General features: G+C 46.8%; 1 protein-coding gene across 1 annotated transcript in view; it reads right to left on the minus strand.

The window, feature by feature from the left end:
• Positions 1-514: 514 nt before the first annotated feature.
• The window catches only part of uba2 (ubiquitin-like modifier activating enzyme 2), a 46944-nt gene continuing 28748 nt past the window's right edge, over positions 515-18710 (minus strand). The window contains exons 11-17 of the mRNA XM_078544685.1: positions 18175-18268; positions 9528-9640; positions 8015-8170; positions 6305-6401; positions 5770-5875; positions 5122-5258; positions 515-1733 (exon numbers count right to left, since the gene is read on the minus strand). Of these exons, the coding sequence (XP_078400811.1) occupies positions 1546-1733; positions 5122-5258; positions 5770-5875; positions 6305-6401; positions 8015-8170; positions 9528-9640; positions 18175-18268 (891 nt within the window). The 3' untranslated portion in view covers positions 515-1545. The remainder of the gene's footprint in view (positions 1734-5121; positions 5259-5769; positions 5876-6304; positions 6402-8014; positions 8171-9527; positions 9641-18174; positions 18269-18710) is intronic.

Below are 18710 nucleotides of genomic sequence, written 5' to 3' on the forward strand. Positions count from 1 at the left end.
GACTAATGGGGTGAAGTATTCCCAATTTTGACAGCAGAACCATCCAGGATTCCTGCATCCAATTATTTGGCCTGGAATATTAAGTGAAAGGCTAACATGTAAAGATTCATCACTATTCAAAACCAAACTCCTTAGCACAAGTGAAGAATGGTAGGGGCAGTGTCAATTGGAACCATGCCCCGGGCTAGGGGCTTCAGCTAGCCGTCTACATCCTGTTCACCATCAAGCTGGCAGTATCCATGTGAGATCAGGATTAGATAGGACCTGTGAATTTGCCCTGCAAATGGGTTGCAAAAATTCACCACAAGCAGAGCACCAGTGGAATCCCTCCTCCCGGCAGGCAAGGAGAAGGAAACGCACAACAAAAATCTTTAAAGTTGCTCTCCTTCCAATATTTACACAATAAACATAAGGCTAAATGTGGCAATAGAAACGTAAGCACGATTGTGAATGAATGCTACGGGGATGCTACAGAGTAGTTCTGAGAGGTTCACTTGCTGGCTGAAGACACAAGAACTGTACACAGTGAATGTTTTAATCATGAAAACTGCCATTTGTAACAAAGCTTTTCGGTACATTTTACAGTCGATTCAGATACAAAAAAAACCTACTGACACGGCAATGTCAATTTGCTACAAAAATACTTTTAGCTACACCCTTAGCAATCTCTCTCTCTCTCTCTCTCGACATTGAACAGGCCGATCGGATCAGTAACCGGCTACAGAACAGCCCAACTGCAAATTACATATTTCTTCTACCCTCCCTAAACTACAGAGCAGATGACTCCTCTTCTGATAATGCTATGTCCCTATGCCACCCCGTTTCCATCCACTAGACAATCTCACTCCCAACACTGCCAGGGAATCACGTTCTGGAGGTTGCCTGGAGGTGGGCCACCTTAGGACCCGAGCCCACCCCAGACCTGACCACTGGGGCCATCTCGGGATCTGGATACTTGGACCGACTCCGAATATGATCATTGGAATCCATGTAAAGTATGAACAAAAAAAAGTTAAGATATCTGCGTTATACAAAAGTCACGTATAAATAACTACAAACTGTAACAAGACACAAGGAAAGGCCCCTGGATCTGATTAAAGAGGCTCTGATATCAGGAAGTACAAACAGGCTTGAGGAAAATGAAGTGTTTACAGCAATTTACAAAACATGTCGCTGTTGTTATACAAAGGAACATTTTTAATACTTCATCAACAGCGAATTCCATAAGTAGCATCAGAGCCAGAGAGGAGGGGGGAAGGGGAAACAACGCTGGAGCCAAAAGATTTGGTTGTCAATTTATATCCAGCAAGGTGGCTGACACTGCTATCCAAACTTGCTAGGATGGTGTGACTCTCTCAGTGCTTGTGGTGTCTCCCCCAACCTGCCTCTTTTACTTTGATCAGAGTTTAAGGCTGTGACTTGTTGCTGGGTTCTTTGCTGGCATCGTTTCCCCTACCCACCCCATCCCACCCAATCTTAACTGTCTGTCTGACAACACAGAGTGGCGCCAGAACAAAAGAGCAGCCAGAATCTCCAACATGTCACTCAATCCAACGAGATGATATCATCCTCCTCCTCTTCCTGCTCGGTGCAAATCCGCTTAACACTGACACCTTCTGTCTCATCCTCCAACTTCCTCTTCAGGCTCCGGCTATCCATGTTAGCCTCCACTCCGCTAGACGAGGGCATCTCTTCATCTGAGTCAACGATCAGTACATCGTCCTGCTCGGAGGCTGAAGAACAGGACACAGTTATAAAAGTAGGAGAATGGGATGCCTTGTACAGGGAGAGTCGTCATAGAACCACAGAATGATAAGCAAAGGAGGCCATTTCATCCATTGTGCCCATTCTGGCTCTTTGAAAGATCTATTCAATCAGCCCCACTCCCCCTGCTCTTTCTCCATGGCCCTGTAAAGCTCCCCCTTCAAGTATTTATTCAATTGCCTTTAGAAAGTTACTATTGAATCTGCTTCCACCAGCCTTTCACCAGTGCATTCCAGATCACAAAAACTGACTGCGTAAGAAAATGTATCTTAAGTCCAAACATCCTAAGGGAACAGTGAGGTTTAGCAGAAGCAGGTGCTGGAACCTACTGTCCAGCCTGGAATTATTGTGACCTCTCAAAGCGCAACAGGCCCAATATGCCATAGCCATCATGGCATGTAAACAACACGGAAACAAGCTCAACAGTGTACAGCGTCTACAGAGTACTTAACTTGGGAATTTGGAGAGAGAGAGAGAGAGAGAGAAATAGTTCTGGTTTTTTGCAGGACAGGGAGAGAGAGAGAGTGCAAGACAGTAAGACCCAAGAGCTGAGGTTTGCAGGCGTGACTTGGATAAACAGGTAGGCGTTTGTTTTGTGAGTTATACAGTTTTTCCCCTCTAAAATAGAGCAGTAGTTTAAACACTATTAAAATGATATTAAGTAGGTTAACTCGATAAGCCATAACTACAAATGTTGAATGATGTTTCAAAGCTTGAAACCCTAATTGGTTAAATAAAATACAATAGAGATGGCAGGGCATGTGATGCGTTGTAGCTATAGCGGATGGGAGCAGGTAAACAGCACTGTGATCCACATCAACCACACATGCAGTAAAAGTTTGCAGCTCGAGGAACTTTGGCTCAGAGTCATTTGAGGTGGAGTTCAAGCTTTGGACACTGTGATGCATCAGGGAGGGACAAAGTTACCTGGACACTTTGTTCCAGGAGGCAGTCACACCGCTTGGGTTAAGTACTTCAGATTTTTCCCCATGGTCAGGGGCTGGAGGACATGACGAGCGAGGCAGGTTTAGGGATCCAGAAGGTAGCACTGGAGGAACCATAGTCCTTGCACCTGTCCAAGTTCGACCATCTTGCAGCCCATATGGACGAGAGCGGGGACTGCAGGGAGGATGAACAACCTGATCACAACGCTGTGGTACAGGGGCCATTCAAGTTGGAGTAAAATGGAATAGAGCAGTCGTAGGGGACAGTATAGTTAGGGAGGGGGGGATAGAAAGGGTTCTCGGCAACCGAGAGCGTGAGTCCCAAAGGCAAGGATCCAGTTGTCATGGTCCACATGGATACCAACAAGCAAAGCACAGCTAAGGAGGAGGTTCTGCCAAGGGAGTATAAGCAGCTGGGGGCTGAATTAAAAAAGTAGAACCACAAAGGTAATAATGTCTGCATTATTACCTGAGCCACAAGCAAATTGGTATTGGGCAAATAAGATCATTGCAATAATCGGCCTTCATGGTTAGAGGACTTGAGTACAGGAGCAAGGATGTCTTACTGCAGCTGTACAGAGCCTTGGTGAGACCACACCTGGAGTATTGTGTGCAGTTTTGGTCTCCTTACTTAAGAAAGGATATACTTGCCATAGAGGGAGTGCAGCGGAGGTTCACCAGACTGATTTCTAGGATGGCAGGATTGTCATATGAGGAGAACAGACTCAATGGGTCAAACAGCCTACTTCTGCTCCTACGTCTTATGGAGAGGTTAGGCCGACTAGGCCTGTATTCATTGAAGTTTAGAAGAATGAGATGGGATCTCATTGAAACATGTAAGATTCCAAAGGGGCTTGACAGGGTAGATGCTGAGAGGATGTTTCCCCTCATGGGAGAACCTATAACTAGGGGGCACAGTTTCAGGATAAGGAATCTCCCCTTTAAGATAGGGATGAGGAGGAATGATTTATCGGGTTATTACTGTTTGGAATTCTCTAACCCCAGGCAACAGTGGAGGCTGGGTCGTTGAATATATTCAGGGCTGAGACTGGCAGATATTTCACCGACAAGGGTTGTGGGGACAGGCAGGGAAGTGCAGTTGAGGTCACAATTAGATCAGCCTTAATCTTATTGAATGACAGAGCAGGAGTGAGTGGCTGAATAGCCAACTTCTGTTCCTTTTTTTTTTATGTTCCTATGCATTTTGTGGGAGCTGGTTGCCATATTTCATAGAATCACCGAATGGTTATAGCCCAGGAGGCCATTCACACCGTCATGTTTGTGCTGGCTCTCTGAAGGAACAATTCACCTATGCTACCTTCTTCTCCCTGTAGCCCTGCACATTCTTCCTTTTCAGATAACAAGCCAATTTCCTCCTGAATGCATCGACTGAACCTGCCTCCACCACACACTCAAGCAATGCATTCCAGATCCTAACCACTCACTGCGTGAAAAAGTTTCTCCTTGTGTCGTCATTGCTTCTTTTGCCAATAATTTTAAATCTGTGCCCTCCGGTCTTGATCCTTCCACCAACAGGAACAGTTTCTCCCTCTGTCCAGACCCCTCATGATTTTGATTACCCACATTTCCCAGTGATTACACTTCAAACAATTTCACTGGTCATAAAGCACTTTGGAATGCTCTAAATTTGTGAAAAATATGAGTCTTTATTATGCTCTACTGCGATTATGACGACAGCCTGAGTGTCCCAGTGACACGGCACATCCTAATGTAATTAATTAACAACTGATCAACATTCAGGCTTGGGCTGAAAAGTGGTAACTTTTGTGTGACACATGTGCCAGGCAATGGCGATCTCCAACAAGAGAATCTAACCATCTCCCCATGACATTCAACAGCAATCCCATCTCCGAATCCCCATCAGCATCCTACAATTGATCAGAACCCAAACTAATCAGCCATATAAATACTGTGGCTACAAGAATAGGTCAAAGATTGGGAATTCTGTGGCAAGTAACTCACCTCCTGACTCCCCAGAGCCCGTCGACCATCTACAAGGCACAAGTCAAGAATGTGATAGAATGCTTTCCATTTGCCACACACCATTCTGGTTTGGAACTATATCATCATTCCTTCACTGTCTCTGGATCAAAATCATGGAATTCCCTTCCTAAAAGAACTGTGGGTGACCTACACCACAGGGACTGCAGCAGTTCAAGGAGGCAGCTTACCACCACCTTCTCAAGGGCAATTAGAGATGGGCAATAAATGCTGGCCTAGCCAGTGACACTCACATTCCAAGAATGAATAGAAAACAAAGCCTATTGCAGGCAATGGGGTCCCATTCATGCCAGTGCAAGAAAAAGACTGGTATTTATATAGCGCCTTTCATTAGCTGATATGGGAAAGGGCTGGGGGAAATTGGAGGAGGGGAGGCACGGGAAGCCATTACCTTTAGATGTGGACGGTTGTGCTCCATCGTCGCTGCCGTTGGTTATGGCCTTGCCATCTTCCTCACTCGGCTTTTGAGGAGCTTTCTCGGGGGCGTCTCCGACCACCTCAAACTCTATGTCCTTCTCCAGGTCTTCGCTGCAATTGACCATCGCAACACATAAACCACTCAGCAGCCCACAGGATCCATCACAGAGAAATATAAATGCCTGACACCCCAATGCCCCCTTGCAAACGCACTACCCTGGGTGTAAGTGAGGGATACACACCTGGAAGGGGCCAAGTTCAATGCTTGGTCTGTGCTAAATCTCTCCAGGCCCTAGCCTAGGGAGGCAGGATTTCAACTCCTTGATTGGAAAGCTGCTGTGCAGGCAGTGGAGAGGACAGGCAACAGCTCACAGGTGGCTGCAGTCAAATCTGTCACTCTCAATCTCAGCTCAGCTGAACAAGGTAGCAGAGCACACCCAGCAGCCATACAACCTTACTCCAGCAAAAGAGCAAATACTTCTGGAGAGGGGAGGGAGTGGGGAAAGCTTGAGGCGAGGCCACCTGTTACAGCATGTAGGTGATAGAGATCACACACGCAGTAGAGCATCTCAACATTTATATCAGCAAAGGTGATGTGACAGGGCAAGGGCTGGTTTCTCACCTGTGCAGGAGGGTTACAGTCAGAGTGTAGTCTTGTAAGAAATCATCTACTTGGAGTCGACTTCCATTGCAGATCCCAAACTCGGACAGGTTCTTGTTGTTGTTTGCTGGGAGGGGCAATAAAAGACAGGTTAACACAAAATCTCCAGTCCCTGGGCTTCATATGTGATATCCCACCAACAATCTGCTGCCACAGCACAGCAGCAAACCACTGACCCATCAAGCCATGAGTGGTTCTGTTGGTGACACTCTCATGTGAGTCACAAGGTTATGGGTTGAAGTCCCACTCCAGTGGCCTGAGTACATGATCCAGGCTCACACTCCCTGTACAGTACCAAGTAAGTGCTGCACCATTGGGGGACTTTCAGGTGAAAGGTGAATGTAAAAGATCCCAATGCATGAGTCTGAAGTCTAGGGGTGTTCTCCCCAGTGTTCTGGCTCAGAGGGGAGAGAGCAGCTCACAGGGCTACTCAGCCAGGTGCACAAAAAGTGCAGGATGGGGGCTGAAAATAAAACAAAACGAAGCTACTCTGTACCTTCTGTTTCTCCCTCTTCCGAGGAGATTAGGATTGTTCCCTTGCCATCTTCTATCTGCACATCCGGAGCCACCATTCCAAATTTATCCTTCAAAATCTGGAGCAAAAACAGAAGACTGAGCCCGAGTGTAGAAATTATCACAGAACTTGCAGCTCTACACCAAATAAGTCAGACAATGTGGATGTATTTGAGCGAGATGAACTAGCACTGACTACTGAAGGGCACAGAATGAACAAGTTATATGCCAATAGACAAGGCCATTTCATTTAAAGGAGCAATGACTGTGAGGCTCCCTTTTTAAAATAAGGCCCTCCACAATGGGCTCAGGGACTTCATCCCCAAGGTGAATGAAGGAGGAGAATGGGAGGAGACCATTCAGCCCCTCGGGCCAATTCTGTCATTCACTTAAATCAAGGCAGATCTGTATTCAACTCAATTCACCCAGTTACATTCCAGAAATCTTAATATGCTTGGCGAGCAAAAATCTATTGATCTAAAATTATTAATTGAGCTAGCATCCACTGTGAGAGAATGTCCCACACTTCTACAACCCTTACTGACTGCCTCTGATTTTACAATTATGTCCTTTACAATTATGTCCCCATGTCCCAGACACCCCAGCAACTTTCTATCTACTTCTGTTCCTTTCAAGTATCTAAAAGCCTCAGTCAAATCACTCCTTAATTTTCCGTATCCCAGGGAATAAAACCTAGCTTGCACAACCTCTCCTCATAATCTAACCAGGTGGGAGGGTGAGAAGAGGGGGAAGAGAACACGGGGGGAGGGGGAGGGGGAAGAGAACATGGGGGGAGGGGGAGGGGGAAGAGAACACGGGGGGAGGGGGAGGGGGAAGAGAACACGGGGGGAGGGGGAGGGGGAAGAGAACACGGGGGGAGGGGGAAGAGAACACGGGGGGAGGGGGAAGAGAACACGGGGGGGGGGGGAGGGGGAAGAGAACACGGGGGAGGGGGAGGGGGAAGAGAACACGGGGGAGGGGGAGGGGGAAGAGAACACGGGGGAGGGGGAGGGGGAAGAGAACACGGGGGAGGGGGAGGGGGAAGAGAACACGGGGGAGGGGGAGGGGGAAGAGAACACGGGGGAGGGGGAGGGGGAAGAGAACACGGGGGAGGGGGAAGAGAACACGGGGGGGAGGGGGAAGAGAACACGGGGGGGAGGGGGAAGAGAACACGGGGGGGAGGGGGAAGAGAACACGGGGGGGAGGGGAAGAGAACACGGGGGGGAGGGGGAAGAGAACACGGGGGGGAGGGGAAGAGAACACGGGGGGGAGGGGGAAGAGAACACGGGGGGAGGGGGAAGAGAACACGGGGGGGAGGGGGAAGAGAACACGGGGGGGAGGGGGAAGAGAACACGGGGGGGAGGGGGAAGAGAACACGGGGGGAGGGGGAAGAGAACACGGGGGGAGGGGGAAGAGAACACGAAGGGGAGGGAGAAGAGAACACGAGGGGGAGGGGGAGGGGGAAGAGAACACGAGGGGGAGGGGGAAGAGAACACGAGGGGGAGGGGGAGGAGAGGGGAGAACACGGGGGGGAGGGAGGAGAGGGGAGAACACAGGAACGGAGTACAACAAGCGGACTGGGGTGGCAATGATAGGTAGAGGGGTGGAAATGTCACAATACTCTGTTTACAAGCTGAAAAGGTCATGGGAGTGCTAGGTGTCCTTCGAACTTTCATAAAACACATTGCTTTACCCGGTCCTGCAACACTTGGATGGAGACTTTCTGAGTGTTGAGTTTGACTGTGACTTCAGGCTTGATGGAGCACACATAGCAGCTGGGATTTGGGGGGTCCAGGGTACACGGAACCAACAACTTTTTCCGAGGATTGGGCTGCTTATTCAAAAAGATCTAAACACACAAAAAGTCAAAGGTTAAAACATGCTCATATGGAATGAGCCTTCTTTCTGTATTACACTAAACTGGAAAATTCATAAGCCATTTTCTGCAGATTCAAATTAATTTCCATCTGTAAATATTTATTTCCTTGCCCAACATTGCTCAGTGATACAAGGCTGATGAATCAGGGCTCCCTCCTGCTCTGTGGGGTTCACCTATACACTGATTGATACGATTTCTACCACAAGGATATTGGGGGAACCCACATTACATAGTATTTACAGCACAGAAACACATCATTCGGATCATTAGGTTCACGTCAGTGTTTACGCTCCACGTTAAGTCTCCTCTCACTCTACTTCATTTCATCCCATCAATTTATCCTTCTATTCCTTTCTTCCTCATGTGTTTATCTAACTTCTCCTTAAATGCGTCTATACTATTCACCTCAACCACTCCCTGTGGCAGCAACAGTCTGATGACTCTCTGGCTAAAGAATTTCTTACTGGATTTTTTGCGAATATCTCCCCTTCTCAATCCAGATTTTACTGTAAGGGGACATGGGGCTATCTGATGGGTTGATGTGCCCCACACCAAAAAGATCGGTGCAATTTGTTCCTGTTTATAACCAACTGCAGTAGAACATCAAGTTTTTCAAGTCATACTACACCTGGTCTCTCAAACACCTCAGAACACTTTACCTAGATTTATGAAAAAGTGCAGTAATAATGGCTGACTCTTAACTGTCCTCACTAGAGGCCCAGCAAGACACTCAACTGCATCAAACTCTGCACAACGAGGGGTGGGGAATAAATGCTGGCCGTGCCAGCAACACCCACATCCTGGGAATTAATTTTAACAAAGGCTAGCATAGCAACCACAAAAGCCATGAGATTCTACCATGAGGCACATGACTGTTTAACTGTGCTTTGGAAATGTGTGCTGACTGAGGTATGGAGAACTCTTCAAATAGTGTCATGGCATATTGAAGGCTCTAGTGAACTACTAGACAGGTAGCTGGAGGCTTGGTTTAACGTCATCAATGCAATACTCCCTCCGGCACTGCACTGGAGTGCCAATCTAGGTCCTGTAATGGGGCTTGAATCCAGCCTTCTGATTGAGAAACATTCCCCACCATTGAGCCAATAAATTTAACAGCAGTGGACAGGCTCAAGCAGACAATTGTGAGCAATGTGCTCAATTGTCTATGTAGCGACATCAGCCTCTCTCACGTGCCATTTACCTCAGGCAGAGGGTAAGGTTCACCATCCTGGGACCCCACATTCACAGGGCACTGCCCTGGCTGACTTAAGCTATTAGGCAGGCTTTCTCCCCATCCTGCAGTTCATGATTTGTTCCAAAGACTTACTGTCCTGCACTGTTCCAGATTCCCGGAGAGAATCTTCAGCCCCTCCAACACAATCAAGCCGGCAATCACTGCATTTGTGGTGGCAATCGCTGGAATGATGTTCCCTGCCATAGCTGCGGACAAGATATACAAATTAATGGGAATGCTGACTTCAAACTTGGTATGCGTCCCAACAGCCCTTGAAGACAAAAAGTTCAGTCAATGCATCAATGCAACACACTGGATTGCTTAAAGCTGAGGGTCCCGTTATGCATTCTCTCTCTACACCGAGTGGGGTCCTTTAAGGAACAGTGACCATAACATGATAGAATTCTTCATTAGGATGGAAAGTGAAGTAGTCCAATCTGAAACGAGGCCCCTAAATCTTAACTAAGGAAACTACAAAGGTATGAGGCGTGAGTTGGCTAAGATAGATTGGGCAACTTCATTAAAAGGCATGACGGTGGATAGGCAATGACTAATATTTAAGGAACAAATGTATGCATTGCAACAGTTATACATTCCTTTCTGGCGCATAAACACAACTGGAAAAGCGGCCTAACTATGGATAACAAAAGAAATTAAGGACAGTATTAGATCCAAAGATGAGTCATGTAAAGTTGCTAGAAAAAGTAACAAGCCTGAGGATTGGGAGCAGTTTACAATTCAGCAAAGGAGGACCAAGAGATTGATTAAGAGAGGAAAAATAGAGTACGAGAGTAAACTTGCAAGGAACATAAAAGCGGACTGTAAAAGCTTCTATAAGTACATAAAAAGGAAAAGATTGATGAAGACAAATGTAGGTCCCTTACAGTCCGAAATGGAGAATTTATAATAGGGAACAAGGAAATGGCAGAGCAATTAATCAACTACTTTAGTTCTGTCTTCACGGAGGAAGACACAAATAACTTCCCAGAAATACTAGGGACCAAGGGTCTAGTGAGAAGGAGGAATTGAAGGAAATTAGTATTACTAAAACAATAGTGCTGGAGAAATTAATGGAACTGAAAGCCAATAAATCCCCAGGGCCCTATCTACATCCCAGGGTGCAAAAGGAGGCGGCCATGTCAATAGTGGATGCGCTGGTTGTCATCGTCCAAAATTCTGTAGATTCTGGAACAGTCCCGGCAGATTGGAGGGTGGCAAATGTAATTCCACTATTTTAAAAAGGAAGGAGGGAGAAAACATTGAATCGCCTACCGGTTAGTCTAACAGCAGTAGTAGGGAAAATGCTAGAGTCTATTATGAAGGATGTGATAACAGGATACTTAGAAAATATCAGAGATTAGACAAAGTTAACATGGATTTATGAAAGGGAAATCATATTTGACAAACCTACTGGAGTTCTTTGAGGATGTAACTAGCAGAATAAATAAGGGAGAACCAGTGAATGTGGTGTGTTTGGATTTTCAGAAAGCTTGTGATAAAGTTCCACATAAGAGGTTAGTGTGTAAAATTAAAGCACGTGGCCAGTGAGTCTCACGTCAGTGGTAGGGAAGCTATTGGAGAAAATTCTGAAGGAGAGAATCTCTCTCCACTTGGAGAGGCAAGGTTTGATCAGGGATAGTCAGCATGGCTTTGTCAGAGGGAGGTCATGCCTAACAAATTTGATTGAATTTTTTGAGGTGGTGACCAGGTGTGCAGATGAGGGTAGTGCAGTTGATGTAGTTTATATGGATTTCAGCAAAGCCTTTGACAAGGTCCCACATGGGAGACTTATAAAGAAGGCAAATGCACATGGGATACAGGGTAATTTGATAAGGTGGATTCAAAATTGGCTTACTTGTAGGAGACAGAGGGTGATGACAGAAGGATGCTTTAGTGACTGGAAGCCAGTGTCCAGTGGCATACCACAGGGATCTGTGCTGGGACCCTTATTATTTGTCATTTATATAAACGACATAGATGACTATGTCGGGGGTAGGATTAGTAAGTTTGCCGATGACACAAAGATTGGCCGGGTGGTTAACAGTGAGGTTGAGTGTCTTGGGCTACAGGAAGATATAAACGGGATGGTCAAATGGGCAGATAAGTGGCAGATGGAATTTAACCCTGAAAAGTGTGAGGTGATACACTTTGGAAGCAGTAATTTGACAAGGAAGTATTCAATGACCGGCATGACGCTAGGAAGTTCTGAGGAACAAAGGGACCTTGGCGTGTGTGTCCATAGATCTCTGAAGGCAGAGGGGCATGTTAGTGGGGTGGTGAAAAAGGCATATGGGACACTTGTCTTTATCAATCGAGGCATAGATTACAAAGGTAGGGAGGTCATGTTGGTGTTGTGTAGAACTTTGGTGAGGCCACAGCTGGAGTACTGTGTGCAGTTCTGGTTGCCACATTATAGGAAGGATGTGATTGCACTGGAGGGGGTGCAGAGGAGATTCACCAGGACGTTGCCTGGGATGAAACATTTAAGTTATGAAGAGAGGTTGGATAGACTTGGGTTGTTTTCGTTGGAGCAGAGAAGACTGAGGGGCGACCTGATCGAGGTGTACAAGATTATGAGGGGCATGGACAGGGTGGATAGGGAGCAGCTGTTCCCCTTAGTTGAAGGGTCAGTCATAAGGGGGCATAAGTTCAAGGTGAGGGGCAGGAGGTTTAGGGGGGATGTGAGGAAAATCTTTTTTACCCAGAGGGTGGTGACGGTCTGGAATGCACTGCCTGGGAAGGTGGTGGAGGTGGGTTGCCTCACATCCTTTAAAAAGTACCTGGATGAGCACTTGGCACATCATAACATTCAAGGCTATGGGCTAAGTGCTGGTAAATGGGATTAGGTAGGTAGGTCAGGTGTTTCTCTCGTGTCGGTGCAGATTCAGTGGGCCGAAGGGCCTCTTCTGCACTGTGAGATTCTGTGATTCTATGGGACTGAGGATGATATACTGGCATGGATTGAGAATTGGTTAGCAGATAGGAAACAGAGAGCAGGAATAAACGGGTCTGTTTTGGAATGGCAGGTGGTGACCAGTGGGGTACCGCAGGGATCAGTGCTTGGGCCTCAGCTATTCACTATATATATCAATGATTTGGATGAGGGAACCAAAAGTAATATTTCCCAGTTTGCTGACGACACGAAACTTGTTGGGAATGTGAGTGATGAGGAGGGTGTTAAGAGGCTTCAAGACGATTTAGACAGGTTGAGTAAGTGGGCAAATACATGGCAGATGCAGTATAACATAGATAAATGTGAAGTTATCCACCTCGGTAGGAAAGGCAGAGTATTATTTAAATGGTGATAGATGGGGAAATTTTTTTTATTCATTCATGGGATGTGGGCTTCGCGAGTTGCCCTTGAGATGCCCTTGGTGGTGAGCTGCCTTCTTGAACGACTGCAGTCCATGTGGTGTAGGTACACCCACAGTGCTGTTAGGAAGTGAGTTCTAGGATTTTGACCCAGTGATAGTGAAGGAACGGCGATATATTTCCAAGTGAGTGACTTGGAAGGGAACCTCCAGGTGGTGGTGTTCCCATCGATCTGCTGCCCTTGTCCTTCTAGGTGGTAGTGGTCATGGGTTTGGAAGGTGCTGTCTAAGGAGCTTTAGTAAATTCCTGCAGTGCATCTTGTAGATGGTACACACTGCTGCTACTGTGTGTCGGTGGTGGAGGGAGTGAATGTTTCTAGATGTGGTGCCAGTCAAGCTTTGTCCTGGATGGTGTCAAGCTTCTTGAGTGTTGTGGGAGCTGCACTCATCCAGGCAAGTGGAGAGTATTCCATCACACTCCTGACTTATGCCTTGTAGATAGTGGACAGGCTTTGGGGGAGTCAGGTAAGTTACTCTTCACACGATTCCTAGCCTCTGACCTGCTCTTGCAGCCACAGTATTTATATGGTTAGTCCAGTTCAGTTTCTGGTCAATGGTAACCCCCAGGATGTTGATAGTGGGGGATTCAGTGATGGTAATGCCATTGAACATCAAGGGGCGATAGTTGGATTGTCTCTTGTTGGAGATGGTCATTGCCTGACACTTGTGTGGTGCAAATGTTACTTGCCACTTGTCAGCCCAGGCCTGGATATTGTCCAGGTCTTGCTGCATTTGGACATGGACTGCTTCAGTATTTGAGGAGTCGCGAATGGTGCTGAACATTGTGCAATCATCAGCGAACATCCCCACTTCTGACCTTATGATGGAAGGAAGCTCATTGATGAAGCAGCTGAAGATGGTTGGGCCAAGGATACTACCCTGAGGAACTCCTGCAGTGATGTCCTGGAACTCAGATGACTGACCCCCAACAACCACAACCATCTTCCTTTGTGCTAGGTATGACTCCAACCAGCGGATAATTTTCCCCCGATTCCCATTGATTCCAGTTTTGCTAGGGCTCCTTGATGCCACACTCGGTCAAATGCTGCCTTAATATCAAGGGCAGTCACTCTCACCTCGCCTCGAGAGTTCAGCTCTTTCGTCCATGTTTGAACCAAGGCTGTAATGAGGTCAGGAGCTGAGTGGCCCTGGCAGAACCCAAGCTGGGTGTCAGCGAGCAGGTTATTGCTAAGCAAGTGCTGCTTGATAGCACTGGACCCCTTCCATTACTTTACTGATGATGGAGAGTAGACTGATGGGCGGTAATTGGCCGGGTTGGATTTGTCCTGCTTTTTGTGTACAGGACATACCTGGGCAATTTTCCACATAGCCAGGTAGATGCCAGTGTTGTAGCTGTACTGGAACAGCTTGGTTAGGGGCGTTGCAAGTTCTGGAGCACAAGTCTTCAGTACTATTGCTGGAATATTGTCGGGGCCCAAAGCTTTTGCAGCATCCAGTGCCTTCAACCGTTTGTTGATATCACGTGGAGTGAATCGAATTGGCTGGAGACTGGCATCTGTGATGCTGGGGACCTCCGGAGGAGGCCGAGATGGATCATCCACTCGGCACTTCTGGCTGAAGATTGTTGCGAATGCTTCAGCCTTATCTTTTGCACTGATGTGCTGGGTTCCCCCATCATTGAGGTTGGGGATATTTATGGAGCCTCCACCATTCACGGCTGGACGTGGCAGGGCAGATCTGATCCGTTGGTTGTGGGATCGCTTAGCTCTGTCTATCACTTGCTGCTTATGCTGTTTGGCATGCAACACAATGGAGGGTATCCTAAATGTGAAGGCGGGACTTCGTCTCCACAAGTACTGTGCGGTGGTCACTCCTACCGATACTGTCATGGACAGGTGCATCTGTGGCAGGCAGGTTGGTGAGGATGAGGTCAAGTATGTTCTTCCCTCTTGTTGGTTCCCTCACTACCTGCCGCAGACCCAGTGTAGCAGCTATGTCCTTTAGGACTCGGCCAGCTTGGTCAGTAGTGGTGCTACCGAGCCACTCTTGGTGATGGACATTGAAGTCCCCCACCCAGGGTATATTCTGTGCCCTCGCCACCCTCAGTGCTTCCTCCAAGTGATGTTCAACATGGAGGAAGCACTGATTCATCAGCTAAGGGAGAGCGGTATGTGGTAATCAGCAGGAGGTTTCCTTGCCCATGTTTGACTTGATGCCATGAGACTTCATGGGGTCTGGAGTCGATGTTGAGGACTCCCAGAGCAACTCCCTCCCAACTGTACACCACTGTGCCACCACCTCTGCTGGGTCTGTCCTGCCAGTGGGACAGGACATATCAAGGGATGGTATTGGCGGAGTCTGGGACATTATCTGTGAGGTATGATTCCATGAGGATGACTATGTCAGGCTGTGGCTTGACTAGTCTGAGAGACAGCTCTCCCAATTTTGGTACTAGACCCCAGATGTTAACAAGGAGGACTTTGCAGGGTGGACAGGGCGATTGCTGTTGTCGTTTCCGGTGGTCTGTCCGATTTCATTCCTTGATACTTGATGTACAAAGGAACCTGGGTGTCCTTGCGCACCAATCACTAAAGCCAAACATGCAGGTGCAGCAAGCAGTTAAGGCGGCAAATTTATGTTGGCCTTCATTGTGAGAGGACTTGAGCACAGGAGCAAGGATGTCTTATTGCAGCTGTACAGGGCCTTGGTGAGACCACACTTGGAGTATTGTGTGCAGTTTTTGTCTCCTTACCTAAGAAAGGATATACTTGCCATGGAGGGAGTGCAGCGAAGGTTCACCAGACTGATTCCTGGGATGGCAGGATTGTCATATGAGGAGAGACTGGGCCAACTAGGCCGGTATTCACTGGAGTTTAGAAGAATGAGCCGAGATTTCATTGGAACATATAAAATTCTGACAGGGATGGACAGACTGAATGCAGGGATGATATTTCCTCTGTCTGGGGTAGTTGGGGGGGGGTGGAGGGGGGGGGGTCCAGAACAAGGGGTCACAGTCTCAGGATACAGGGTAGACCATTTAGGACTGAGCTGAGGAGAAACATCTTCACTCAGAGTGTGGTGAGCCTGTGGAATTCTCTACCACAGAAGGCTGGGGAGGCCAAGTCACTGAATATATTTAAGAAGAAAATAGATTTCTGGACTCTAAAGGCGTCAAGGGTATGGGGAGAGCGCAGGAGTGTGGTGTTGAGATAGAGGATCAGCCATGATCATGTTGAATGGAGAAGCAGGCTTGAAGGGCCGAATGGCCTACTCCTGCTCCTATTTTCTATGTTTCTTGATCAAAGCTTCCACCAATGCCATGCTGCAGCTGCCAACAGCAATGGGAGCCACAGCAGCCAGTCAGTGGGTCAAAGATTACAAAATCTACCGTGATAAGGACAACAACGCCACTAGTCTGTGTTCCCACACTGCCGACCTCTGGGTAATATTTCAGCGAAGAGTGATTTGCTTATCACACCTAACACTGCCACCTGCTGACACTCAGTGGTATTATGAGGTATTTGTACTTTCTCCCCCTCTTTGTCCCAAGGTGTACTCCTTGCTGGACTACAACAATTAACCAAGCAGCTATTTTTCATGTGTGAATGTAAGATGACAAACTTGCATTTCTATAGCAACTTTCATAACCAGCAGGAGATCCCAAAATGGTTTACAGTCCATGAAATGAAGCTTTTGAAGCTTGTTCACTGTTGTGATGGAGGAAGGTGCAACAGACAATATTGGATCACAATAAGCAATGTGATAAAAACCAATTACTCTGCTTCAGATGTTAGTCACGAGATAAATATCCAACTACTGAAGAAAACTTCAGTGGCCTGGCTCTCCTTTGAATATTGCCATGGGATATTTTATGTTTGCTGAGGGGGCCTCATCCTCACTGCCGACAGTACAGTTCCTCTGTACTTCACTTAGACGGTCAGCCTGAAGTTTGTGCCGAAGTCTCTGGAGTGAGACTTGAACCTACATCTTCCGATTCAGGCAAGCATTACCCAGTTTGAACGTGACTGAAGCAGTGAGACATGTAATGAGCATGGCCGAGTCCAAACCTGTCCTCACTCAAAGCCCATTACCGTGCAGGGGTGACCGAACAGGGAGGAGGGGGAGGCAGGACCAACTAACTCAGGCTACTAAACCCAGATTTCAACTGGGGACTAATTTGATGGTCCTCCCAAAGAGCCAGAACAAGCACAACATCATTGTGCTGTAAGATTCCAAGGTCCAATGCCGCTTACTGCTAACTCAGCTAAGTATCAATTAATTGAGCCTGACAAACACTTATCTCCAAACTAACATTATCATTAAAATAGATGAATTGGACATTTGTCATGAATAAAAATAATTCACAGTGTTTGCTTCTAAATCGTGACAACATTTCCAACATAATTAACTGGCTGTAAAGCACTTTGGGATATCTGAAGGACATGAAAAGCATGATATAAATGATTTCCAATGATAGGTCCTTGACCTGAAACGTTAACTCTGCTTCTCTCTCCACAGAGAATGTCAGGCCTGCTGAGTATTTCCAACATTATCGGTTCTTATTTCAGATTTCCAGCATCCGTGATATTTTGCTTTTGTATTTATATAAACGTGAGTTAATTCTTCAGGAGTATCTGCTGGAAGGGCTATCCATACTAATGCCACTTTAATAAAAAAGTAAAACCCTGCGGATGCTGGAAATCTGAAAGAAAAACAGAAAATGCTGGAAAACTCAGCAGGTCTGACAGCATCTGTGGAGAGAGAAACAGTTGACGTTTCGAGTCCATATGACCCTTCTTCAGAAACGCTGGTCTTCTATCCAACTTCACCTGCTCCATCCCCCTTTAAACAGTATAAATTTAATCACATTTCTACTTCTCTGTAGCTCTGAAGGGTCATACCGACTTGAAACGTCAACTCTGTCTCTCTCCGCAGATGCTGTCAGGCCTGAGTTTTTCCAGCATTTTCTGTTTTTCCTTCCAATGCCACTTTACTTGCGCTCCACTCGCTCCTCAAATCCCATGTCCCACACAGACTTTCCGGTATGGGAATGGGTAGGGAGCTGCAGAATGACTAAACATGGGTCAGACCCAAAGGAATAAAGATTAAAACAAATTTCCCAGTGTCACAGGTGTGGTATTGATGCACCCGAGACCATGAAGGTCTGCGCTGAATGTGTTGCTCACAACCAGGGCTCCTGTGACGGGATAGCTTGAGAACAGGGTAATTAGCCGCAACAATAGACTTCAGCAATTCAGCAAGGGACAGAAATGCCAGCCAGAGGTCCTGCTGCTGATAAGCTGGCCAGCGACTTCTGGAGGTCAAAAGCATATCAGCAATACTGGGTATGATTCAATGGATCTTGCCTGGGGTATCTCTTCAATAAAACTTAAACATGCAAACCTTACATTTCACATCGAACTTGCTCTTCATGTTCATGCTGAAGATGTGCATCCGCAAGTTGGCAGCTGCTGTCACAAAATTCATGGCAGGAGCGTCATCCTGCGAACACAATCAATGAGGGAGATAGATTAAATTGCACATCATCTGAAGTAATCTGCACATGCACACGTGAAATAAAACATACATACACCGTCCCTCGTCCATGCCTTCTTTTACCTTTGCACTCCGCTATTCCAATGGTCCCCGAGCCACTCGCACACCTTACACTGTCCATAAACCCGAGCTCATCCAAAACTCTACTGCCCGTATTCTAAATCACACCAAGTCCTGCTCACTCTCCACCCCTGTGCTTGCAGTGGTGGGTAAGGTTTTAGAAACAATAATCAGGTAAAATTAAATCAACAAGACTGTGCTTGACTAATCTGCTTGAACTTTTTGTTGAAGTAACAGTGAAGGATGATGAAAGGATTGCAATGGATATTGTCTATATAAATAAATGCATTTAACAAAGTACCACATAACTGGCCGATTAACAATCTGT

This window comes from Cetorhinus maximus, chromosome 6, assembly GCF_964194155.1.
Source record: "Cetorhinus maximus chromosome 6, sCetMax3.hap1.1, whole genome shotgun sequence".
Lineage (NCBI taxonomy): Eukaryota > Metazoa > Chordata > Chondrichthyes > Lamniformes > Cetorhinidae > Cetorhinus > Cetorhinus maximus.